The sequence below is a fragment of the Penicillium odoratum genome (assembly GCF_028828045.1).
Source record: "Penicillium odoratum strain IBT 22623 chromosome Unknown utg000006l_segment0_segment0, whole genome shotgun sequence".
NCBI lineage: Eukaryota > Fungi > Ascomycota > Eurotiomycetes > Eurotiales > Aspergillaceae > Penicillium > Penicillium odoratum.
Genome location: NW_026643148.1, coordinates 203090 through 229108, shown reverse-complemented (window position 1 = coordinate 229108; position 26019 = coordinate 203090). Strand labels below are relative to the sequence as shown.

Below are 26019 nucleotides of genomic sequence, written 5' to 3'. Positions count from 1 at the left end.
GATAATGCCGGTTCAAGCTGATAAGGAAAAAAAGTTGGCGAGTGGTCCGTGCGCCCGCGGAGCAGAAAAAAAAGATCCGAAACATTTGATCATTTGCTCTCTCAACTGTCGCGACTTATTGCGATACAATTAATTGGCTCTGCAAATCCACCTATCGTTTCGACACATATCGCCAATTTCGTCTTTGTCGATCAGATCTCGTGGGGGTAGATCCAAGCTAAGTCGTTGCCATCTGACGCAAGAAACGCCTATAATTGCCATGGCCGCCTCATCTTCCTCCTCGAGCGACAGCAGCTCCAGCCGCTCCTCCTCTCCCGAGCCAGACAACAAGCAGAAGCAAACTATCAAGAGTGTATCTAAGACAAAGGACGAAGCCGAAGACTCATCAAGTTCATCTGGTTCCGAGTCCGACAATGACGAAAGCTCCAGCGACATGGACACCAGCGACGATGCTCCCCAAGCAGTGTCACCTGCCAAAAAGTCAGTCAAACTTCTAGGATTATCGCGCTTATCTACGCGGCATTGAATGCGAACTAATATTCGTCACTTCAGGGTCAATGTTGTCGCCCCCAAGCCCTACAAGCCTCCTTCCGGCTTCAAGTCCGCAAAACAGCTAGCCCCGCCATCCTCGGCCTCGTCCTCTATCCTCTCCAACCTGAACGGGAAGCAAGTCATCCACATCACAGCTCCATCTTTTCTCCCACTGTCAAAGGTCAAGGAGATCTCCATGTCCAAGATCGCCGAGGGCCAGCCAATCCTTTCATTCGACGGCGCAAACTACGGTATTCCCACCGAATCGCTCAGCGAAGAAGGTGCGCAGGGCAAGTCTCTGCTGCTCTTCGACCACAAAAGCCAGACATACTTCAAACAAGCCGACAACATCCCCAGTTACCACATCCAGGAATTGATGGGTGTACCAGAAGCCGATAAGGCGGCGGTGGAAGCGCTTCGGGATACCGTCAAGCCCGCTCGGCCCCAACCGAAGAACTTGAAGATGCGTTTCCGGCCTGTTGGCAGTTTGCCCGCTCCGCCAGAGACTTTGGGCTCGGACTCCGATTCTGAGCCTTCATTCAAGGTCCCTGCTGGAGAGACAGAGCGTAAGCGGAAGCACCACCACACTGATGCGGATGCTGCCCAGACGACTAGTCTGCCCAGCCGGAAGAAGTCAAGGAAGCATACTCAGGAAAATGGAGACGAGGAGCAGGGTCATAAGAAATCGAAAAAGTCACACAAGGATACCGAGGAGAAGAAGCGCAAAAAGCCAAAGGCATGATTCGGTGTTAGGGTTTATCTATTTCTTGTTTAGCTAAAAGATATCTTCGTTCCATGATATGCAGGACAATTCAATGTACAATTTACACCTGAATGTTATGATCTTCAAATTGTATTGGCGATACCAATTCTAACATTAAAAGGTATAATTCAGAAATAGGTGACATCAAGTGAGCGACAACCCGGTATTGGGATTTGATGCACTCAAAGCAATATTGTTCAAGCAACGCCGAGGTATGTTCCCATCGCAAACTTACTTGGAATGATGAAGGTTGGTGTGAAAGTTCTCATGCACACTAACAAGTTGCAGTCTCTTTCCACTGGCACTCAACACTCCACCCTTCTCATCATCAGAGCTACGCTCGACAGCCTCCCATTCAGTACCAGCCGCCTTCTCTAAGTTCTTTCCACGAGTCTCTTTCACGAAGAACCAACAGAAGACAGCAGAGACGAAGTCAAAGCCCATGAAGATCAAGAAGGTGTTCGCACCCACATTTTTGATCATGTAAGGACTAGCGAAAGAGAAGCAAAATGACGTTGCCCAGTGCGCCAGCATACTGACAGCTAATCCCATAGCTCGGATGCGAGTTGGGAAGATCTCAGGCACATAGGCCCACGGCATAGGACCCCAAGAGCAATTGTATATCTAGAGGTATTAGTAGGAAGTCACGGAGAAAATATGAGACGAACTAACCATAATGTCAAGATAAAGCATAGCGACCGTCGCACGTCCAGCAGCAGTGGTATTCCCGTCAATGGTTGTGTGGGTTTTGTCAACGACCAATGCTGTGATCAGCATACAGATTCCCATGAACAGGGATCCGCCTATCAGAGATGAACGACGAGTCAGACGCTCCGAAAGGAAGAAAATGAAAAATGAGCACGCGATAACTTTGACAGCACCAAACAAGGCAGTGAGCAGCATATCCGAGTTGCCACCAGCAACTAGCTTGAAGTACTGCGGCGCGAAGACCGCGAGGGCACTGCTTCCTGTGGCATTCTGGAAGATGAAAAGCATCGGACCAACAAAGAAACGAAGGCGGTTCGCAGGTTCGAGAAGCTCGCGGAAAGAGAAGCCCTCCCGCTCAGCGCGCTCCGCCTGCAGACCCAATTGGGTCTCTGCGAACTCATCGCGAGTCTTCTGGTTGTCACCACCTCTCATCCACTCCATTGATTTCCAGGCCTCCTCGTTGCGATTCTGGATTGAGAGCCAACGGATTGACTCTGGCAGTGTGAAGGTCAATATGAACAGGGCACCTCCAGAAACTAGCTGGAGGCCAACGGGGATCTGCCACTCGCGGGTGGTACCGGAAATCGAGGCACTCTGCTTCACACCCTGATATGACGGGTCAGTGCCCATCGATATGAAGAGAGAAACAGACCTACATAGTCAACCCAGTACGCAAGGAAAACCCCCCACGCATACATCCATTGATAGAAAGAACCGCAGCGACCACGAATCTCCTTAGGGGTCATTTCTGCCGAGTACATGGGAATCACCACACTCTGTCCACCCATGCCCAAACCAGCGACGATGCGGCCCACATACCAGGCTGCCAGTGAGTGTGTGTTGATGACTTGTATAATGACGCCTAGGCAGAAAATACCCGTAACTGAGATGATCACATATTTCCTTCCAAACTTGTTCGTTAATGGATAAACGACAGCTGCGGCGACGAAGGAGCCAAGCTGCTCCAAGCCAACAGTGAGTGAAGAGACCTTGGACTCGTGTGCAGAAGAGTAGCGAAAGTCGCTTTCGAAGGAAGAGAAGGTGAGGATACCACCAGCGATACCTGCATCGTAACCGGATAGGAAAGAGGAAATACTATGGATCGTTCAGAATTCTCATACTCGTGTAAAAAGAACGAAAATACTAACAAGACAATGCCGGCCAAGTGATAGGCACGCCAAGTACCCAAGCGGGTATTCAGTTCAGGGAAGGAAAAGAGCCCCATGTTGATTGGCGACTATTAAAAAGCTGCTACAGTCGATCTTCAAGCCAAGGCCACACAAGCAGGCCATCGGCGATATAAAATAGATTTGTGGCTCGGACCATGTCATGGTGAGCAGGTACAGGGGTGTCTTTGCGTGCTATTTCATTACGTCTGCTGAATAGAGAAAAGTTAGACTTGGTAGGCTCGTTGGCACGCACGAGCACGCCTTAGCGTTGAACGATGATGTTATGGAGCCGACAGGCGAGTCAAAATGAGAGTTCTGAATGGTTTGATGAAAGGCTTTGACCTGGAAGGATTTAGGACTCGCGTTCGGGACCAGGCCGAATAACACTCGGTCACATATTTGTGGCTGGACGAGGCTTGAACGCTGGTCGGTTGTCGGCTACGGAGTATAGGGTAGAGTCATGGCAGTCGGGTTGGCTCGACGAGTCAATTTATCATTTAATGGTACGATGAGGTGATCAAGCCAGGATCTGATTTTATTCTGATTCTGTTCAAAAATAAGATATAGGGAATGAGCCAACCTTGGGCTACAAGTAATAACTGGTCGGTTTCAAATGTAGCGGTGATAGGGGGATCCACGATGCTTAACAAATGTCGATCTTCCCCGCATTCGAGTCCACATCAAATCCACAATCTACACAAACAAAGAATCTCACTAACTTACTGCGTATCAAGATGATATATGTGTACAAATACCGATCCTCTAACAGATATTTTTGGGTATCGCTAGTCAAAAGACTCTGAAATGTGACCCGATTACATAATAAAACACATGACTGCATCACATAACTTCATATGACACTGAGTATCTCAGGTGAAAAGTGCTCAGTACATTCAGTACGGTTGAAGATTAAGTCTAGTGGTAATAAGGCTACCATGTCATCTTGCAAGAGCAGTCTACGGGTATCAAAGGAGTATATGATCTGTGTACTCCGTATGTCTTGAACACTGGACCTGTGAAGTACCTTGTGGGTCCGAGCTTCCCCTTATCAGTCCTTATCGCTTTGGACAGTTGGGGGAACTTGGGAACTAAGAACCTCGTGCAATCAATCCATCTCATCCCCCTCACATGCTATGCTGTTGATAGCTCCGCCGTTGGGCAACTATACACCGAAGTCCACCTGACGTGGCCACAGATCATCCTATCAACTGTCACCTGGGACTTTTGACCCCCCGACCCTCCCGATCTGCCAACGGTCAACCTCCCCCAACGGCCCCAGCTTCCAGCTTCCAACTTCCATCGATTATACCATATCATCCGTTAAGATGGGACCTTCAATAGATGACGCCAAACGGCGGGGAGATCAAAGAATGAGTGCCAGCATGAGAGTTCCTTCCGTACATCGTCCATTTCCCGATCGGCTTCCCGAGCGCTTCAAGGACGAAGCAGATGCCCAAGTAGATTTCACAGCCCCGCCACAAGGTATGAGCTCGCGAGATGGCAATATGCATTACATGCAGCAGTCATTGTTTTCCATGATCGCCGCCGTGGGGTCTCGATCCGACTTTCGTGCTCGATTTGATGATTCGAGTGACGATGAACCGGACGAGAAACGAAAAGAAGATCGGTCGCACGTTGCAAATAGAGATTCATCATTACATCACAACATTAGCGGGACTCCCGCTTTAAACTCACCAGATGAAACTGACGAACGAGGCCGTCGCCACCGCAGAACAATATCGGAGAACAAAGCGGTGCGGAAGCTACCTTCCTTGACTTCAAAGGATGAAGAGAAGGAGATGTCGACGCCCAGCGGGTCGGTACTCATGCTACCGCTGAGGCAAACCCGCAGTGTAACGCCACGGGCAGCCCCCGTTCTTTCACGGATGGTACAGGCACAGAATCGATTCGACACCGCATCGGTGCCTGAGAATCCTCCGTCGAGGCCGGAAACCCCAAGCGAGGAGCGACCGCAAACCTCAGGCTCTGCCCTCTCTTCGCGACTAATGGAGATGTTTGGATTTGAACGAACGGAAAAGGTCTTGGTCGAATACGCTTGTGCATTGCTGCAGAGTATGCTTCTTCAAGGGTACATGTATGTGACGGAAGGGCATATCTGCTTCTATGCGTACCTGCCGAAGAAATCTACCGTGGCTATCAAATCAGGCTACTTGTCGAAGCGCGGTCGGAAAAATCCCAAGTACAACCGTTACTGGTTTGTTCTGAGAGGTGATGTTCTGTCATACTTCGTCGATCCTTCAAACCTGTACTTCCCCAGTGGCCATGTGGACCTTCGCTATGGGATCTCCGCTTCTCTCGCAGAGCCTAAGATCCAAGGCGCCGAGGTGAAAGACTTCCAAGTCAGCACCGACCAGCGTACCTTTCACTTTCGCGCAGATAGTGCTACAAGCGCAAAGGAGTGGGTTAAGGCACTTCAGAAAGTCATCTTCAGGTCTCACAACGAGGGAGATAGTGTCAAAGTCTCATTTCCCATCAAGAATGTGATTGACCTGGAGGAGAGTCCCATGGCCGAATTCGCCGAGACTTTCAAAATCCGAGTCGTAGACAGTAATGAGGATTTCGCCATTGACGAAGTAAGTTTTTTCCCCTTTAACATTGAACACCCCCTCAAGCATACTGACTTTGATGCCTAGTATTTTTTCTCTTTCTTCAACTCAGGCCAGGAGGCCTTTGATTATTTAAAGAGTCTAGTGAGCTCATCTCCTACAAGAAATCCATCAGAAGAGTCGCGGGATGCCAAGTCTGGGAGGGTTGGACCCGATGCAACAGTCACAGATCTCAGGGGATTGTCAGATAGCCAGATTCTTAAGCAAGATCAGTTGTCACGCGCCCCGAGTCCAAGTATCGGCAACGAACATCAAGGCTCTGGCGATTCGTTTGCTCATTCGGCGGACCAGGGAACAGATTCATCGCATGTCGTACATTCAATGACAGAAACGACCGAGTCCGCGAGTCAAATTCTTAACCGGAGTGATGTTTTCCAATCACCAACGATGCGGTCCCTACCAAGACGCTCATCTGACACTGGTGATCTTTTCCAGCGGCGATCTGATGATACGGCTCGCTCTACATCTGCGCGATTGGGCCCAGCGCATCGAGATACATTAAACACACCAAGTCGGTTGACACAACGCCCACCAGCGAATGTTCCCCTGAATGACCTTGTCAAGGCCGGAGCGTATCCACTTCAACGTGCTGCCGGCTTTGCAGAGTATCTGAAAAGCAGATCTCGGCAGATGAGTAGCTTGCTAGCAGCTGAATCCATGGGCTATATCGAGAAGGTATCTGGCATGTGGATTGGTGGACAGAGGCATTATGGCGAAACCGAAGGCGTGATACCAAGGGACCAAACCATCGACCCTGAAGAGGAGCAAGCCAATGCTAGTCATGGCGACCGGTTCCGTGCTCATTTCGCCCTCCCAGCTACCGAGCGACTGCAAGCAACTTACTATGCCTATCTGCATCGAATGCTCCCACTATACGGCAAGATCTATGTCAGTGAGAGAAAACTTTGCTTTCGCAGTTTGATCCCCGGCACTCGCACCAAGATGATTTTGCCTCTGAAAGACGTTGAGAACGTGGAGAAAGAGAACGGGTTTCGATTTGGCTACCACGGACTAGTTGTCATAATCCGCGGCCACGAAGAGCTCTTCTTTGAATTCAATACCTCCGATGCGAGGGATGACTGCGCAGTCACACTCCACCAAAATCTGGAGTCTGTTAAGTTCCTCATGGAGTCAGGCCTACTGGCAGAGGAGGAGCGCAAGGAAGTCGAGGCAGCAAAGGCCGAGCACCAAATGCTACAGGAGGCTCGAATTGACAACCCTGAGGAACATGAATCACATCCGACGCTCCATGAGGGCTCATCTGAGATACACCCATTCTTTGACGACCCTCGTGCTTCCATCATCAACTTTAAGCCTCCCGAGCCCCTAAAGATCACTTGTCTGACCATTGGATCCCGGGGTGATGTACAGCCCTACATCGCCTTGTGTAAGGGGCTTCTTGCTGAAGGCCACAAGCCAAAGATTGCGACACATGCTGAATTTGAGCCATGGATCCGGAAGCACGGAATCGACTTTGCTCCCGTTGATGGTGACCCTGCAGAGCTGATGCGGATCTGCGTGGAGAATGGCATGTTCACGTATTCTTTCCTGCGGGAGGCGTCTTCGAAATTCCGAGGCTGGATTGATGATTTATTATCGTCTGCTTGGTCCAGCTGCCAAGGCAGTGACCTTCTTATCGAATCGCCGAGTGCAATGGCCGGAATTCATATTGCGGAGGCTCTCAGAATTCCATACTTCCGTGGATTTACCATGCCCTGGTCAAGAACTCGTGCATACCCACATGCATTTGCGGTTCCGGAGAATCGCATGGGAGGTTACTACAATCACCTCACATACGTTATGTTTGACAATATATTTTGGAAGGCAATCGCCGGCCAGGTCAATCGTTGGCGGAACAAAGAGCTTGGGCTCAAAGCCACCAACTTGGACCGCATGCAGCAAAATAAAGTTCCATTCCTATACAACTTTTCGCCTTCGGTGGTGCCACCGCCTCTTGATTTTCCAGATTGGATTCGAATCACGGGCTACTGGTTCCTGAAAGAGGGTTCGGATTGGACTCCTCCAGCAGGGCTTACAGACTTCATTAATCGTGCCCGTGCTGACGGGAAGAAGCTTGTGTACATTGGATTTGGGTCTATTGTAGTCTCTGACCCTGCTGCCTTGACTCGGACTGTCATCGAATCAGTGCAGAAAGCGGACGTGCGATGCATTCTTTCAAAGGGGTGGTCAGATCGACTGGGTGACCCTTCTAGTGCCAAAATTGAAATCCCCCTGCCCCCAGAGATCCATCAGATCCAATCTGCACCTCACGATTGGCTTTTTTCGCAGATTGATGCTGCAGCCCATCATGGCGGTGCAGGAACTACAGGTGCGAGCCTTAGAGCAGGTGTACCAACCATCATCAAACCTTTTTTTGGTGACCAGTTCTTCTTTGGCTCCCGGGTCGAGGACCTCGGGGTGGGGATCTGCATGAAGAAGCTCAACGTCAGTGTTTTCTCACGAGCTATCTGGGAGGCCACACATAGTGAGCGGATGATTGTCAAGGCTCGTAATTTGGGTATCCAGATCCGTAACGTGAGTATCCCCTATTCTCTCAATGCTCATTTCGCTGACCAGTGTTTCATCTCTACAGGAGGATGGAGTGACCACTGCCATCCAGTCTCTTTATCGTGATCTTGAATACGCCAAGACCCTTGCGAAGCAGCGCTCCAATGCCTCAGCCACTCCATTCTCCCCCACTCCGTCTGCCCAAGCCTCACCGGATAATGCCGATAATGACATAGACGACATAGAGGAGTGGACATTTGTTGGCGATGATAATGACATGGACCTCTCAAAGCGAGTACGTGATCGGGCAGCCTCGGCCGCATCAGCTGTTTCGGATGTCGATAGAATGGCATCCAGCATGTTTCTCCCCTCATGATCGTTTGCATTTTGGCCAATCCTTCCATATAATCAGTCCTTTCTTTTGCACTGGGGGACTTTGTCTATTCATTCCCACTTCTTAATGATTCAATGTTCGAGATATGATTTACGAGTGCATTCTCTTGTCTTATTGGAGTTATGGGCTCCATACAGCGGCCTTTCGGTGGGTTAATTGATTTACTTCACTGGCTGCTATTTCATAGTATTGTCTTTTTACACAGTATTGCTTTCAGCGATAATTTTGGAATAAATTACTCGCAAATGAAGTTGGTTTTCACCTAGAAATGGCATTGACGTTCAGGGATTGGACAAGGGGATGGAGATTTAAGCAGAACTTAATAACTCATCGAACCTTGGACCTCAGGCTAGCAAGGTTGCAATCTGACTTGACCATTATATGCACTCTCCTCCTCTTCTTATCATGACGGATTCCACGAGACGTGCAGACCCGAGTCTCGAGTGCGCAAGTTCACCAACCCTGCTCTCAACGTAGAGTAGCAAAGCTCAAATGTGACAGGAAAGAACCATATGTCAGTGATTGCGCTTCTCAGTTATGGCCAGCGCTGATTTGAATCAGATCGAATGCACCAAAAGTGATATCGGCTACCTTTGTACTAAGGATGAACGTCATTCAAGAGCCAAAAGGATAAGAACAGGACCGATTCGTGAAAGGTGTATCAGACTCAGCCGAGGGCCAAACAAGTTGTTGACTTCTGGTAGGGCTTAATTGAAATCTCCCATATCGGAGGCAACAGAGGCAGATGAAACTAGTTGTTGGTCGAGAGGGAGAGAGAAAAACACAATATGCTCAATCAATAACCGCAATCAAGAGCCGGAAATGACCAAACTCATCCTATATACTGCGGTAATACATATTTCGTTCTGATATATTCTTCCCACTGTTCCACAAACGTATGATTAACCCTGCCACTTCACAATTTCCATGTTCCTGTTGTCACCAAACTGTCCCTACTCCTCCCACGTTCATCCTTGCCGAAGCATGACCCCAACTCCAAAAATGCCAAGCAATGTCAAGCAATACTGTAGAAGAGTGTTTGACGGGGCACTTTCCCCGTCTTTGCAAGTATTTGTCAAAATGTCAAAAAGAGCAAAGAGGCCTAGGTGGCTTGGTCAAAAAATTGATTCGTCGAAGAGTACTGTCAAGTATAGTTGAGGGTTGTCGTAGAGTGTTGTGGAAGCATAGTCGATGGATGTCGAGAAGTGTTATTAAAGAATGGTATCGTAGAGTGTCATAGAGTGCTGTCGTTTAGTGTCGAGGGTGTCGTAGGGTAATGCTGTTGAGTGTCGAGGATTGTCGATGATATTTGAGAAGAGAAGCTGTAGATGAGTATCATTAAAAGTCGATTATTATTGATGATTGTCGAGGGTGTTGCAGAGTGATGTCTGGTGTCGTTGAATGTCGTTGAATGTCGAGCAGTTTTGAAGAGTATCGACGGTGAAAAAGCGCTGTTTGATGACGGGGGACTGTCCCCGTCAGAGGCATTTGCAAAAAAAGAGCAAAGAGGCCAAGATGTTGTCAAAGATTGTCCTCCCCGAAAGGTGAAGGAATGGCTGAACACCCAGCAAATCCTTTTGTAAGCCCAAACATGCGTATCTTCGCCATTGCTAGATAGGTACACAGCTAACAACATGGGTCATACCTTCCTCACCGTGTCTGTACTGCAACAGACAGTTCAATCCAGAAGCCTACTGATACCCGATTTTAAGGTTCAGAATCTGGAAATCCGTGCCCTCAGGAAAATCCCGGCAAGCACAGCAAGGCCACCGAATCCATAATCCCTCAGAGGTCGACGTCTAACTCCCCCAGAAGCTGGGAGACAGGGGATAGAGCAGGTCAACTTAAGAGTCGGTCGAATAAGAGGAGATTAGCTCAACTAATAGGGTCGACATGGAGGTTGTACCGTTCAAGAGTTCTCAAAAACGGGGTAAGGAGAGGGGGTGTTGAAGAAGGAAGAAAGAAAGAAAGAAAGAAAGAAAGAAAGAAGGGAACGCGTTAAGAGCAAATGTTTTCACGGTTGAGGCAACGCTGGGACTCTCCGTTCTCAGTTCACTTCACTCCCCTTCGCGTCCCCATTCAAGACCATTGGTCCTCAAACACAGCGAATCCTTCTTGCTATCCCTCCCAAATTGAAAACCTCATCAACCCACTGGCATATGCTCGCCTACATGACTTCCCTGGCAGCTGTTCTAATTCATATGGATCCAAATTGCCCATAGCTATGGGGAAGGAAATTGTCAATTTCATTTCCCTGAACATCACTTTCTCTAGGCCACTAGGTCACTTACAACAACAGAATCGGAGACACAGCTTGGCCTCCGAAACCGTAGCGGTGATTCAAATAGTCATTTTTATGAGTTGGCTAAACCAGATTATGTACTTTGAATCCTCTTCAAGGACCCCGACTATCATTCCTGGTAGCTCTTGAACTTCTTTTGAATCTAGTCCCTATTGGATTAGTTGTGTTTGTCAATGGCATTAAAGACATCAGGCTTGAGTATTCAAACAATTTAAAGATAGAAAATAGTAGAAAAAGGAATTCATGATATACGAATACTTGTTTTTGCATTTTTTTACTTTCATAATTAGGAAAACGAGGAGCTGAATGGCATCACGGTCCTTTCTTTGATTATGAATCATTAAGATGATTACTAATGCAATTGCTCTTAGAATGGGTTACGGGAAAGGACCTTGAGCATACGAAAATCGTGTTAAATCTTTGAATTGTTGATTCCCTGAGCAAGAACATGCGCTTTGCTACAATTTGTCGAGCTATCTAGCGCACTCCTTATAAAAATCATTACCTTAGTCTGCCAAATTGCCAGGCAGATAATCTAATAATACATAAGGTTATGCCTTCGCCTCTTCCTCTGCCCATGGATAGTCTTCCGAGGAATGATAATACACGCTTAAATAAACACCTGTCTTCTCAGTGTAGGCGAATGAGATCCACGAGATAAGTCGAGAGGTCTTGCTCAATTGAAGGTTAGGGCTGATAATTGTCAGTAAACATCAGGCCCATAGGAGAAAAGGACATACTAGAAGCCTTGAATCACGTTCTCCAGATTATTGCCATCTGATACCAGGCCAATATGCGCCAGAAACTTGGCTAATCCGCGAATGATACGCTCATCATTCTCTCCGTGGACAGGAAAATAAAACTTAGTCAAGGGCATAGCCTCGCCAACCCGCATTTCATAGTTCCACACCATTGGTGTAGGTGTGGCATCCTTACCATCGTCAAAGCCACCAGTAAAGGCACGATCACCCTCGCTGATGCCAGTCAGTCGCCAGAGCTCACGCAAATACTCTAGCCCCTTCTGTACCACAGGCGTGTCTACACGACCTCCCAGCGTCCAGATTTCCTGGATCTTGGACCAAATGACGCTGTTGTGGGCGCTGTAGAGTTTCAGCCGGGCCTTTGTGTTGTCTGCACAGTCAAATGACCAAAAGGCAAACTGACTATACCCGTCTGTGGCTGCCATATAGCCATCCACCAGGTCGAAGGCGGGAAATGGCCCGATAGACTCTTTGAGAGGTATCAAGGACTTATTGATGATACTTCCGAAGCCTTGGCTCTTCACTTGCGTCTTGAGGCCTGGAAAGGTGTAGCCTTTGACCGAAATGGTTTCTGGCTGCAAATCAAACCCAAAAGCCGCCTGGGATGTAAGAATGGTGCCGGGCCTCGCGTCAGCACCAAGCTCCTGGCTCTCCTGCTCGCTGAGGGTGTGTGCCTCCAAGAAGTGATTGAACAGTGATGCATTGAAGCCTGGTGGACCTAGCTTCTCTAGCTTGTCCAACAGCTCGATAATCGGCTTCTGATTGTAGGGGTCCTTGGTAGTGCCTGACGCCTCAGCCACAGGCTCAAGCCCAATGCGCACGACATGACCAGCGACCGAGTGCTGCTGGTAATTGACGCTGAACTCGAGAGGTAGTCCACTGCGAGTAATAGCACTGCGGAACACCGATGGATAAGGGCCCAGTCGCGGAATAAGAATCTGCGAGTAGAAGAGCAGTGCCTCATACTGGCGATCTTGACTGTATTGAGCGGCCTCCAGGACTTTCGACAGCAGTCGACCGGTCTTCTTCCACCAATCTTGCTCGTGGGGAGTACCGAACCTGTTGAACCTACTCAACACCGCGTACGGTGTAGCATCATCGGACCAGACGTCTTTCTGGATCGTGACGGTCATGGTAAGACAAATAGGGATGAATGGAAAAGTGTTGGCTTTCCTGCACACAAAGCAAAGAGAGTTTAAAAGCCAGCTCAAGATTATTTGAACTCACGATAATTAGAAGACTAGTCGCTAGATAGATAATTTGAGCTTTCTCTCTCTCAAATTACTTGTGCAGAGCCCACACCGACTTTTTCGACATCACATTCACATTTCCACTACATGCAGGGTACATTTCCCATGTGGGCCTACTGTAGACCATGGCTTATGCATAGACGTGCGTGAATTATTTCAATATCTTCCGGCACATTCTGCAATGAGATCCTTCAGACCTAAATATTAATAGTACAGTATTAGAACCTTGGAAAATAATATGCATATGCACGTATTGAAAGTAAGGGACCGATTTTTCTTGTTTTTTTCTCTCTTTCTTTCTTTCTTTTTCTCGCACAGAGGACCTTACCTGACTGACTCAGGTGATAAATGCACATAATTAAATATGGCCGATCTACGGATGTTATGTGTCACTATGTAGGATCGATAAATCCATGGATCGATCTAGCTCTGTTAAACCTTAGTTGTTGGCATCATTCCAAGGTTTTAGCATATCTCACAAGATCGACAGACCACCTGGACTGACCAGTATAAGCATGGTTATACAAAACATCTCAATGTTCATGACAAGCATGATTCAGCTCAAAAAGTAGGAAATACGCATGGTATGCAGTGGATACGATAAGGGGGTTTGAGTAAGGGTTAGTTTAGTTGGACATAGCCACTCTGTAGTGTTATCCGCATTGAATCTGCTAGAGTCATGTGGAATGTGTTGAAAAAAAATCCAAGCAATTTTCCCTTCATCCTAATTACTTGCACAGATTTCTCCTTAATGGTAAAAATCTGCTCACATTTTCACTGTGACACGTTAAGATCTTGACTTGATTAGGGATACTTAATTTGAACGTCATTTTGGGCTTTGAGATAGTTGGTTGTTTTTTTTCATTTTTTTTTTTCACAATGACTATATCAGCTCTCCTGGCTGTGGCTATTGTCGGGTCGTGGTTGGTTGTATGGCTTCGGTCTCGCCGTGCCCTAGTAAGCCAGATTACCACAATCCTGAAAACCCCAAAATTGTGGCTAATACATCATAGGTTGACCTCCCTGTGATGGGCGACACGAGCTTTTTAGCCCCTTGGAAAGTAGCAGGTGGCCTCGCTGGTCCTCCAGATAAACTCTCTCAAGAAGGGTACGAGAAGGTATTGTATAATAGTCCACCACTGGGGCATCTCCCAAATTATTTCATACCCTGATTCCATTTTCAGTATCGTGAGGGGTCCTATCAATTTGCCACAGCCAATGGCTGGGAAGTATGCATCTGCAATGATACCTTAGTGAAGGAGCTGGCCCAGCTTCCAGAGGAAATCATGTCCCTATACGCCTTCAATGATGCTGTACGTCTTCGATCAAGCCCCTGAACCACATTCTCGTGTTCATCTAATACTCAGCTCATATAGCAATTTCAATCCGAGTATACCTCTCCCGGATTCGCAGATTCCGGGGTTAACCTTCCCGTTCAGCTCTTGAGTAAGGCTCTAGCTTGGGCACGAGTTCGTGGCTCGGCGGACAAGGACATTTACTTCGCGGGTCTTGTAGAAGATCTAGAGTGTGGTATCGACCAGAAAATTGGTCTCTCCGCAGCAGGTACGTTTACTCATTGGATGCCTTTCGTACTATCATACTTGCTGATTGTCTTGAACGTAGATTGGATTCAATTAAATTGTTTCCAACTGGGAACCCATCTCTTGCTTGGGTTGATTACCCATGTTCTCATTGGTACACCGCTATGTCGTGATCCCAGGGCTATTGACCTCTTCTCGAGATACGGAGCCTCAGTGCCAGTCAGCGGGCGACGAATTGGATATTTCCCACGTTTTCTCAGACCGTGAGCCCCTTCCATTCTCATCCGTTCTTTCTAGTGTCTCACGCTGCTCATCTTTCAATCTAGGCTTGTGGCACCTTACTTTGAGGCACCTAGACTTTCAAAGGAGCTTGATGCGATGCTGCTGCAACTAATTGCCGATCGCCGCACCTCGGATTTGAAAGAGCCACAAGTACGTAAATTCAATCAAGGCATTCGCAGAGCGTTTCTGGCTAACATGACGGATGGATCGCAAGACAATCATTGACTGGCTCTGTCGATGGATCCAGACAGATCCCTCCGGTATATACGGTGACATTCACATAGCGCAGAGTTTAGTATCTGTGGTCTTTGGCTCCGTGCATTCCGCAGGAACAGTAAGCTCACCATTCAAGTAGATGATTGGTCCCGACTTCGATCTGCATGCTGACCATCGAGCAGGTTCTAGCAAGCTGTTTGTATGAGCTGAGTCGCCGCCCAGAATATATTGAACCTCTACACGAAGAGGTCCGACGTGCCCTCGAAGAGCACAATGGATGGTGCAAAGAAGCAATCGAGAGCATGGTACAAGTAGACAGCTTCATCAAGGAATGTCACCGTCACCGCCCTATTGCACCTGGTAATGCTCCTATTTGACGGTGTTTAATCATGCTCCAAGCCTCCAATAACTGACCATCGCTGTAGTGGCACTGACTCGTCTCGCAAAGAGCAATCACACATTCTCCACTGGTCTGTTCATCCCTCGGGGCACAGTCTTGCATGTACCTAATACCCCCCATCTAATGGACGAGCGGTACTACCCCAAAAGCGATGAATTCGACGGGTTTCGGTTTTATCGACAGGGCCGGCAGACTAATTCTCCCGATGACTTCAAGATCACGGGCTCTTCTCCGGCCAATCGTCAATTTGGCGCTGGCCGACATACTTGGTAAGTGGCTTCTGAATGAGACGAGTGGGATGACTGTGGCTAATATTCCACCTCACCGGGGTGACGAATAGTCCTGGTAAACAGTTGGCGGCAGACTCCCTCCGGCTAGGGATGGCGTATATTTTGATGCACTTCAATGTGGCTGGTGATGGTCGCCTTGAACCTTTGGATTCCACTCTGCAGGCAAACTTGAAGCTCCGACGACGTAACCCAACCAAGGCAAACTAATGAATGCTGCTCTAGTGCTGGTAGGTAATACCATGGCAACCTTGGAAGCTGTTGAAGAGGGATTATGTCAGCGCTAACAACACTAAGTTAGTCCCATTTAGATTTAGGAGCTTCTAAGGATTCTTCTCTTTTTCCTTCTCTATACTCTAAAATCTATACTCTACACGTAAATATACTCTTCAAGGTCAACGTATCCTACAATTGGTATGCACATGTGCGGAAAATGATCAATTGACGTAAGCTAACATTGAGCTCTAGTTAGTTGTTGTCCACATTCCAGACAATTAGTCAGCCTTCCACAGTTGAGTTAGTTACATGGTGCGTGCTTAGTGCTCACATATGCAGATGGCAGTTACTGTGCAGCATATATAAAATGTGCCTATATACACCGCATATTCAAATTGTGATGGCCCCAAAATGTGACTATTAAACGTTCCAGCAACCTGAACCGGTATGTATTGGTTTGCACCCTCGCTGATGGGACCCTTCAGCATGCACACGCATATGAACTGACAAAGGACCCCTGGCGTATCATCCATCAGTTTGTCAAACTTAAAGATCTTGGTTTCTCTAGAATTTGAATATCTCCCAAGTGTGAAACACTTAAAAAATGCAGTGGCTGTACGCACTTCTCGTGATCACTCTTGCCTATGTCCTTCGAACATCCATTTTCAATTCCTCTAGAGGCTGTCGATGTCTCCCAGATGACCAATGCTGGCCACTACTGGAACAGTGGGAAGCATTGAACAGAACTATTGAAGGGAATCTCCAGGTGCTACGCCCTGTTGGCCATTCTTGCGTAGGATCACATGCTTCAGCTGGGGAATGTGAGAAGATCCAAGTCAACTTTCATAATACAACATGGCGGGTTTGGAATCCCGGTACGCATAAAATCATGATGGCCATACCATATCAAAACTGACCGAAAGCAGCAACAGTTCAGGTGGTGGATTGGGAGCATTTGAGGTCGAAGCAGCAAAGCTGTGCAGTGCCAATTGAAGGGATCAATCCTGATGGAACTTGTCACCAGGGCCGCGTGGCTCGCTATTCGGCGATGGTGAGTTCAGTGGATGAGGTTCAGTCCGTCGTGCGATTCGCCGCCAACCACAATCTGCGGGTGTCGATCCGCAACACTGGCCATGATTTGGCCGGTCGTTCCACTGCGCCCGATGGTATCCAAATTCATACTGCAGGATTGAAGGGTATCGAGCACGTTGCAAATTTCTATCCTACAGTTCCCGATGGCTCCCACACTGAGCCGCAGGGGCCTGCCGTCATCGTGGGCGCAGGGGTTCTCACGGGAGAGCTCTACGACGCAGGAGCCGCGAAAGGCTACACGGTTGTCGGGGGCAGTTGTAGTACTGTGGGTGTCGCTGGCGGCTGGATGCAAGGTGGAGGATATGGGATTCTGAGTCCCTTGTACGGGCTTGGCGTTGATAACGTACTTGAATTCAACCTTGTCACCGCAACTGTAAGTGAGCCCCATCACTTCTCAAGTTCCACAGACTGGTGATTAACGAGCTTTTCAGGGAGAGCTGGTTGTAGCTAACCAATATCATCACCAAGATCTATTCTGGGCTGTTCGTGGTGGAGGTGGCGGTTCATTTGGTGTTATTACCAGTGTTGCTTTCCGAACTCATCCAGATCCTCCAATCAGTCACGCCCGTCTAGTTCTGCAGAGCGAGTCAGCAAATACGGACTTCTGGAACGCAGTCCAGGAAGTTCTATTTACGGTGCCGTCGTGGGCCGACCGAGGCATTGCAAGCCTAAGCTTCGCGCTTCCGGTTGGGCCTGGACTTGGGTCCATGCTGTCGATTGAACTCTACGGTATGAACCAGACATCTGAAACTCTTGTTGGCGATCTACCTCAGCGCCTGGAGAACACTGGGCTGGCAGTACATCATGAAGTGGATCACTTTCCCCGGCTCTCCAACTACCTCGCAACTCCGCGCGGACTGGAAATGGCTGGAGTGAGCATTCTTCTCACCTCACGCTTGGTATCTACGGACTTTCTGGGATCTATCCAGGGTCCCCGTCAAATCATCGACACCCTGTCTCGGCTGGACTATGGGCCTGGCGATATGGTCAGTCTTGAAGGCTTCATGAGCCCAAAGGCACATAAAACGGACACGCCACTGCATCCGTCATGGAAATCAGCCGTCCTGTCGCTCACCGTTGCCAAGGGCCTCGCTCGTGATCCCGACTGGCAGCGCTACCAGGCCGTCGAGAATGAACTCCAGCATACTATCGGACCTGCACTCGAAGCATTGGAAGACGGGACTATGGGTAGCTATGGCGGTATCCCTTTTGCTTATGAACCTGACAATGCGCGGCTTTTCTGGGGTCCCAACTACCCCCGTTTGCGTACCATAAAACGCAAATGGGATACTTCTGATCTGTTCTTGACCCGATTGGGCGTGGGCAGCGAGGACTGGGACGCGGATGGCAATTGTCCCATCAGACCAGGGAAATAGGGCCTTCCGATGCAGGCAGTTGAAAATATTTGGTCTTTCATCAAATAAAGAATAGATTCTGGCAATAAGATAGAAATATGTTCGTGTTATACACAAAACCTCTAGTGGGGCTTATCTCCATCCCTCCCTCAGGTAGCTTTTCCCTTATCCACACACATTGTATGCTCGATCTCATCAATTCCACTTCCGCAAGTACTACATTCCTACATGAATTTCCTCGTATGTTATTTCAAATTTCTATAACTATCCAGAATTCAGATATTTCCAGGAACTCATGAAATCCCACATGGAATCTCATTCATCTTCTCGACCTACCATCTTCCACTATCCACCAAATGCCCCTTACCTTGGCATTTGTCCTTGCCTGGGTTGAATGCATCTGCTTTCTGCACAGATTATGTACCAAATTGAGAGTACATGTAGGACCAGGTGAGGGATTTTATTGCCACATGTGACGGCTTCTGTTCCAGCTGATCGTTGGGAAATACATACACAGTCGATTTCCGAGCCGGCAAAAAATCGACAATCCAGGTACCCCCTCCTTACATGGATTTATACTGGTGATCAACCAGCGCACCTCAAGGAATTTGCAGATTAGATCGGTGTGCTCTTCACGGATCGGATCGGCTCCCTTACTTCGCCACTATCATGCCGCTACATGATCTATCACATTCCAAGAGGTTCGCCAAGCAAATATGTTCTGACCAATACCACTTGGGTTCAGCAAAATGACGAACGCGTGAATGTCAGATAGAATATATCAGATAATACTGTTCATATAAGGACTACCAAACGACCCCCAAATCCCAATCGAACATTCTTTGGTATCCCAAAACTCGTCTTGATCAACTTCAAAAAATACTGAAATGGCAGTCGAACCCAGCATGCCAACTCCAGAGGAATGCACCGTCCTGGTAGTAGGCGGTGGCCCAGCAGGCTCGTATGCTGCATCTGTGCTAGCTCGGGAGGGCATCAACGTGGTAGTTTGTGAAGCAGATTTATTCCCGAGGTATGCGGCATTTGAGCAAGAGCTCTTTGGACGTTTCAATCTTGAATTAAATTTTTGACGGAAAATAGATATCACATTGGCGAGAGCACGCTCCCCTCTCTCCGGTACTTCTTGCGTTTCATTGATCTCGAAACCAAGTTCGATGAGCATGGATTCGCGAAAAAGGTCCGCTACGCTTGGTCTTATTTTAAGTCACTGGACTAACTTCAACGGGATTCCACAGACTGGAGCGACATTTAAACTGAATTCGAAACCTCCCGCTTGTAAGTAGGCCTAGGCTTTGATATAGGTCGGCGTCATCTAAACTATTCAGATACGGACTTTGTTGCTGGTAACGGGAACTCTAACGCCGTTTGGAATGTGGTCCGTTCCGAGGCTGATGAGCTGATGTTTCGACATGCTGGTCACTGTGGAGCTGCAATCTTTGATGGAAGGAAGATTGACTCGATTCAATTCGAGTCGGAGGGTAACCTTTCGTTGGGACCAGGGCGACCTGTCTCAGCATCTTGGTCACAAAAGGATGGACAGACTGGGGTCATCCGGTTCAAATACTTGGTCGATGCGACTGGACGGGCCGGCCTCATGAGCACCAAGTACTTGAAGAATCGTCAAATGAATAATTCTCTGAAGGCAAATGCGAGCTGGGGATACTGGGAAGGTGCAGAGACGACACAGAAAGGAGAGATAGGTGAAGGTAATCCCTATTTTGAGGCTCTCGCCGACGGAAAAGGCTGGATTTGGGCAATTCCATTGCATAACCAGACTTTGTCTGTAGGGATAGTTGTGAACCAGGACTTTCTGGTGGCGACGAAAAAGAGACTAGGCCTTTCGAGCCAGGAACTATATAAAACCATGGTCAATTCATCCACTCTGGCAACGGACATACTGCCAAATGCCAAGCTCGTGTCGTCCATTCGTTCCGCATCGGACTGGTCTTACAATGCATCCAATTATTCTGGACCCAACTGGCGCGTCGCTGGCGATGCAGGGTGCTTCATTGACCCGTTTTTCTCCTCTGGTATTCATCTTGCCTTGACCGCCGGACTGTCCGCAGCTGTGACGATTTGCGCTGTGGAACGAGGTCAATGCGAGCCAGCGGTAGCAGCGAAGTGGCACAGCGATAAGGTTGCAGACAGTTATAATCGCTTCTTACTCGTTGTTACCAGTGCACTCAAGCAGATTGGCGATCGCGAGAATCCCGTTTTGACCGAGTGGGACGAGGACAATTTTGATCGGGCTTTCGATATATTCAAACCAGGTATATGTGCATCTAAAAAATCCCTCACAACAATTTTAGCTGACGGTACTCTGAAGTTATCCAAGGATCCGCGGATGTTCCTACCCAGGTTCTGTCCGTGACAAAATCGGCCAGATTGCTTGACTTTTGCATGCATGCCATGCTCAACCAGAAGGACTTTAACAATCTAGGTACTGAAAAGTTGGCCAAGGAGCTAGGAGTGTCGGAGAAAACAGTAGGCGAGTATGTGAAAATGGTAATTGATGTCATGGTCAAGAACGAAGCCGCGGATGTTAATGACTTCGGGGACGGTGCGCTGAATGGCCTGTGCGCCAATGTCAGTCGTGGAAGTTTGGGCTTAGTGAAAGCGTAAGCTGACCTTGGAGTAAGATCAAAGCCCGATGCATTCTAGTGGGAATTATTCATAGAATTTGTTCAATGAAAGTGATTCTGGATACTGGAGCCTTCTCCATTGATGACCATGTAGCACTTGAGTAAAAGTCCAACCAAATTTTCTGAATATGTGCTGACCGGTAAGTCTCAAAGATACTGAGAGACATAACAATTTGCAATAGCCTAATTGGTATTTGGATACAGGATCAAGGAATATCCTGGAGGATGGTTGAATATGATTGTACATACTACAAACTATTTCAACAATGAAGTGCACATACATCAGAACAATGCAGAAAAAATATCTCACTCACGGCTGACACATATATCACCTCGTGAAACAAGGCAACGAGAAAACCGAGAAAACCTTTCACCGTCACTTTACATCCACTGTTTACCCTCTTCCGATTTATTCCAAAGACACAACCGTCATCCCCGAGTTCATTTTGCCTGAACGACCTCTTGAAAAATAGAGGGTTGTGCTCAAAGCGAAAACTAGTAGAGACTATGGACAGAGAATAAAGGCATAAAAATTTCATAGTCATATGAGATGAGAAGGGGAAAAGCTCTCGTTAGGCAAGAGGCTTCTACTGAGCGTGAGAGTGACAAATGACCAGATACCATCAATCTCCCAACACAATCTCCAAGACAGCTTGCGTATCCTCGCCAGCAGACTCCTTTCGCCAAACATTGACAAGCGAAAGTCCAGTCGACTCCAACAGATCTCTAAACTGACTCTCCGAACGCTCAGCCGCAGAGAAAAACGCCATCATGGAAGCATCGCATAATACATCCATTGGAGACACCTTACTAAGGCGATCAGGAAATACACGTTCCCAGATGAATAGAGTCGATTCTTTGCTCATGGCATCACGGAGATGTCCAAGAATTTTCCGGGCCTCCCGATCAGGCCAGTCATGCAAGATGCGAGACAAGAGGTAGATATTTGCACCTCGAACTGGCTGTGGATCCAGGAAGCTGTGGGACATCTTTTCAATTCCATCAGACTGTCGAAGAACATCCTCGCACAAAGAGCCGTGTCCTGTCTGAACCCGAGTCTTTTCACTTACACCACCAAGATCTTGAAGAATGTAACGACCTTTAATGGCTGGAAATTGCTGCATAAAAGCTTTCATCTCATGACCATGGCTCCCGCCCACATCAACGAATGCGAAGCTTCCATTGCCTGTTATGACTGAACTGAGATGCTTGGAGTACCATTCTTCAGGAATGTACTTCGTCCAGGCGTCTCCATTGGAACTACCGGTTGCTTCCATCAATCGGTGAAATGCATCGTGCTCCCCTTTGTGCGCTTCCATCCAGTCCCAGAAGGGCAGTCTGGTGTCGAAGGTGTCTTGGAGCAGTCCTGAATTAATATCGTCGGGTACTTTGTACTCGGTTTTTTGGAGGTACAAGGGGAGCCTTCCAAAGAGTGGTAAATACACTCCACTAATTGGTTGACTGAGTCAGTATGTAAGAATAAGCCTGAGATGATTGAAGATGCGTACCTGAATAAAAGGACATAATCGTGAGTTGGCGTGCCAGGCTTAAAACTCGAGGTAAAGCTGTTTGATTTACAACGACCTTCTGGCGTTACATCGACAATCCTCAACATAATCAAGCATCGTAGAAGTCGGGCTTTTTATATATTTGTTAGTGATGATCTTGAAATGCCCGGTACACTTCATACCTGTCAGGATCGGGTGGGTCTTGGTTCGGGTGGCGATTTCAATTTCATCGAATTCGTTTTGATCATCGTTGAAAAGGTCGAGAATTCCTCTTTCTATTGCCACTCGGATCAAGGCAGGCTCGATACACTAGAAATAAACAAACAAAATCAGGATCGTAAAGTTGATCGGCGTGCGAAATTCTTTATCACCCACCCCAGAAGAGGTCTTCATGATATGCTCTCCAGGCGTCGCTAGGCATCCTGAAAGCTTCTCACAGGCTTGATGAAGTTGAACTCGCTGGTTCTCGCTTAGTTCATTTTTGACGGAAAGAGAAGCACTCGCTTCGTCCAGCCTCGACATCAAACTGGAGATGTCCATTGTCTGAAGGATGACAATGAGTGACCGAGATAAGGGTCTGTTTCTTGAGAATCAATTGACTGACAGTTAGAGAATATGTATGTTGAGGGTCTGCCACTTGATCGTGAATATTCATCGTCAAACCTGGCGGTGTAATTAAAGCGAGCACTACATAAAATGTAAGGGTCATTAGGTGCGGGCCACTGCATGCGAACAATACTGACCCCAAAGCATGATGTGTGATATAGTGTGCATATGCATGTGCATGAAGATGTCAACCACCGGATGGATTTATCATTCTCCCTTGCATCGGTGCATGTCCAAGAAGGTTTCTCCCCGTGGCTTTAGAGAAATAAACATTGAAAAGAATACCAATGACGGATCTTATGCCGCCGACCTCAGGATCCCTCGCCTATTTCTCCCACAGTAGCGTGCTGTTATAAGGTTACCTCGATTTCCTATCGATTCTGACCACGGCAAAAACAGATCAATGTCCAAAATGAAGCAAGACTATGCTCTTGAGCTTCCAATGGCGCCCACCGGGATCACTGTCATCATAGTCGGTCTCGGGGTTGCTGGTCTCACTGCGGCTATTGAATGTCACCGCAAAGGACACACCGTGATTGGGTTTGAGAAGGCAGAAAAGTCACGGCAAATTGGTAGGCGAGCACCACGAGCAACTATGCGAACGAGACCCAACCCAGCTAATGGACGAGACTGGAAGGTGACGTGTTTGGAATTTCTAGCAATGGAGCACTGGTAATCGATCAGTGGGGTAATGGAGTGGTAGCAGAGCAGCTGGATAGTATCCGGGGAGTTCCTGATTCCACTGACATGCATAACTCTGCCGGCGAACTCCTCCAGAAAAACCCGACATTTGGTGTGCGACCAGGTGAGGGATATCTGGTAAACAGAGCAGAAGCGGTTGAGGTCTTCTACCAGCATGCGAAGAAGCTAGGTCTAGACCTTCGATTTGGAATTACGGTGTCGGAATACTGGGAGACGGAGCATGAGGCTGGAGTGATTGCGAACGAAGAAAAGGTCAATGGGGACTGTGTCATTGCCTGTGATGGCATTCATAGTAAAGCCAGACCGATCATTACTGGAGACAGTGCCGGCCCTAAGAAGACTGGTAGCGCAACTTATCGTGCCAGCTTTGACAGTGACTGTGTTGGTAAAGATCCTGATGCCCAATGGCTGCTTGATGGTCGGGGAAAAACCGACAAGCTGAATTACTTCATTGGAGAAAACATTCTCATCATCATTGGTACCATGAAGTACGGAAAAGAAATCTTCTGGTCTTGTGTTCACAAGGTACCCTTGCTTTGTTACCTTGATTCGTCACAATCTTACATCTTCCTAGAGCTTCCATGATGTTTCCGAGCCCTGGCTTCAAGTGTCAGATGTTAAGCATGTCCTTGACTACATTGAAGACTGGCCATTTGCCAAGCAACTCCAATCGGTCATCGGCAAAACCCCCCATGGTAAATGTTATGATCACTTGGTCCTAAGTATGGAACCAATTGACCGATTCGTGTCAAGAAAGGGACGGTTGATGGTCATTGGAGATGCTGCTCACCCCTTCCTACCCACTACAGGCCAAGGAGCCAGTCAGGCGATTGAAGATGGAGCCGTTGTGGCCATCTGCTTAGAAAAAGCTGGAAAAGAGCGAGTGACTTTGGGTTTCCGCATGTTCGAGAAACTCAGGTGAGATTATATATTCCTCTCTTGAAACTGCTCCGGAAGAAGCTCATTATTAAATTTATAGACAAAAAAGAATTTCATTGATCCAGAAATCTGGATTGAAGATTCTTCAAAATCTACATAGGGCACAATTCGACACCGAGAATCAGAATGAGAATCCTAACACCATTTCCCGTCCCTTGTGGATCCATGGCCACAACTGTCAGCGACACACATATGAAGAGTGGCCTAAGGCTTTGAATGCCGTGATCACTGGTGGGAAGTATATACCAACAAATATCCCTGCAGATGGCATATACCGCCTGGTCGATGAAGGAAAAAATATCAGCTCGGCCATCTTAACGGAACGCGGGAATTAACAGAAGCTCAAAGGTAGCAGCTGAACAGCCTGAAACATGGAGGAACATGAAAGAAAGTGAATGAGCGTTTCATCTAGCCTAAATATAATATGTCCTAAACTACCAGTCCATGAGCATTGAAACTGAGGGTCAGGTGATCCCGGTTTGCTCCAGTCAGATCTCTCTCTATCTTTCTTGAATAAAAATCTTGTCCATTTCGTCTGTTTTCTACAATCTACTATTTTTACGCCTTTCCTCATAAATGACAGTAGGATCTACTTGTCGACAAGAAATTACCGGCAACTAGCTGGTTTCATGCTGGGTGGCAAGTGACATTCTGATGAAAAAGCAATCATGCGACTCGTGTCAATAAAAGACTGCACACTTATAAATACCTTGCTTCTGCGTGAATCGTCTCTCATGCATTCATATGTATTGATCCTCCCTTACGGCGCCTAGACCGCTTCTTGACCCTCTGTTTACATATTTGAAATTCTGTCTTTTCGTTGCGGAATCCCACCCCCTCACAACCGATGGGATCGGATCCTCTTAAATTGTTTATCTTATTCATCAAAGTTTGTGAAATTCCACTCCTTAATCTAATCCGTGCTGACAGGCTGGTTGAGCTGCTATGGTAGAACAGATATGACGACTCATGCTATCCCTGCTTCATCCATTCTAACCGGGGTATTTGTCCATTTGTGTTATTTTCGCCCCAATGAACACCACCTGTACCCTTTTCGATATGTTCGATTCCATGGCATACTATTCGTCAGCGCAGTAGCTCTATTGTCTTTGTTCGCTGGAATTTCTCTGAGCCAATCATTAAATGGTGTCATCCGGGCCACACTATTCTATCTTGGCGGGCTCTATTGCTCGCTAATTTTG

The 26019-nt window shown here is 47.7% G+C and overlaps 9 protein-coding genes across 9 annotated transcripts; 6 read left to right on the top strand and 3 right to left on the bottom strand.

Annotated features, from left to right (window-relative positions):
- Positions 1–259: 259 nt before the first annotated feature.
- Positions 260–1273, top strand: N7520_008529 (DNA-directed RNA polymerase I subunit RPA34; the record flags this gene model as incomplete). The annotated part of the gene is made up of 2 exons (XM_057142463.1): positions 260–465; positions 553–1273. 2 exons carry the CDS (start codon positions 260–262, stop codon positions 1271–1273), a joined length of 927 nt encoding a protein of 308 aa, XP_056991751.1.
- A 252-nt stretch (positions 1274–1525) lies between these two features.
- Positions 1526–3227, bottom strand: N7520_008528 (sugar porter family MFS transporter; the record flags this gene model as incomplete). The annotated part of the gene is made up of 4 exons (XM_057142462.1): positions 1526–1918; positions 1967–2608; positions 2659–3097; positions 3151–3227. 4 exons carry the CDS (start codon positions 3225–3227, stop codon positions 1526–1528), a joined length of 1551 nt encoding a protein of 516 aa, XP_056991750.1.
- A 1269-nt stretch (positions 3228–4496) lies between these two features.
- Positions 4497–8682, top strand: atg26 (uncharacterized protein; the record flags this gene model as incomplete). Its single annotated transcript, XM_057142461.1, has 3 exons — positions 4497–5765; positions 5826–8333; positions 8392–8682. The coding sequence occupies 3 exons, from the start codon at positions 4497–4499 to the stop codon at positions 8680–8682; spliced, it is 4068 nt and encodes a 1355-aa protein (XP_056991749.1).
- Positions 8683–11553: 2871 nt separating this feature from the next.
- N7520_008526 (DMATS type aromatic prenyltransferase) lies at positions 11554–12935 on the bottom strand (the record flags this gene model as incomplete). The annotated part of the gene is made up of 2 exons (XM_057142460.1): positions 11554–11695; positions 11743–12935. Coding segments are annotated over 2 exons (1335 nt in total), but the record flags the coding sequence as incomplete, so codon positions are not given.
- Positions 12936–13892: 957 nt separating this feature from the next.
- On the top strand, positions 13893–15949 carry N7520_008525 (cytochrome P450; the record flags this gene model as incomplete). The annotated part of the gene is made up of 10 exons (XM_057142459.1): positions 13893–13970; positions 14027–14131; positions 14198–14326; positions 14390–14576; positions 14637–14817; positions 14881–14986; positions 15051–15170; positions 15235–15412; positions 15478–15721; positions 15793–15949. 10 exons carry the CDS (start codon positions 13893–13895, stop codon positions 15947–15949), a joined length of 1485 nt encoding a protein of 494 aa, XP_056991747.1.
- Positions 15950–16559: 610 nt separating this feature from the next.
- On the top strand, positions 16560–18423 carry N7520_008524 (FAD-binding oxidoreductase; the record flags this gene model as incomplete). Its single annotated transcript, XM_057142458.1, has 3 exons — positions 16560–16830; positions 16882–17420; positions 17479–18423. The coding sequence occupies 3 exons, from the start codon at positions 16560–16562 to the stop codon at positions 18421–18423; spliced, it is 1755 nt and encodes a 584-aa protein (XP_056991746.1).
- An 866-nt stretch (positions 18424–19289) lies between these two features.
- N7520_008523 (NAD(P)/FAD-dependent oxidoreductase) lies at positions 19290–21042 on the top strand (the record flags this gene model as incomplete). Its single annotated transcript, XM_057142457.1, has 5 exons — positions 19290–19432; positions 19501–19597; positions 19656–19695; positions 19746–20690; positions 20747–21042. 5 exons carry the CDS (start codon positions 19290–19292, stop codon positions 21040–21042), a joined length of 1521 nt encoding a protein of 506 aa, XP_056991745.1.
- A 643-nt stretch (positions 21043–21685) lies between these two features.
- On the bottom strand, positions 21686–23110 carry N7520_008522 (uncharacterized protein; the record flags this gene model as incomplete). The annotated part of the gene is made up of 4 exons (XM_057142456.1): positions 21686–22511; positions 22571–22700; positions 22753–22879; positions 22946–23110. The coding sequence occupies 4 exons, from the start codon at positions 23108–23110 to the stop codon at positions 21686–21688; spliced, it is 1248 nt and encodes a 415-aa protein (XP_056991744.1).
- A 469-nt stretch (positions 23111–23579) lies between these two features.
- On the top strand, positions 23580–25152 carry fqzB (FAD-dependent monooxygenase fmqB; the record flags this gene model as incomplete). The annotated part of the gene is made up of 4 exons (XM_057142455.1): positions 23580–23748; positions 23814–24403; positions 24453–24796; positions 24858–25152. 4 exons carry the CDS (start codon positions 23580–23582, stop codon positions 25150–25152), a joined length of 1398 nt encoding a protein of 465 aa, XP_056991743.1.
- Between the last annotated feature and the right edge of the window lie 867 nt (positions 25153–26019).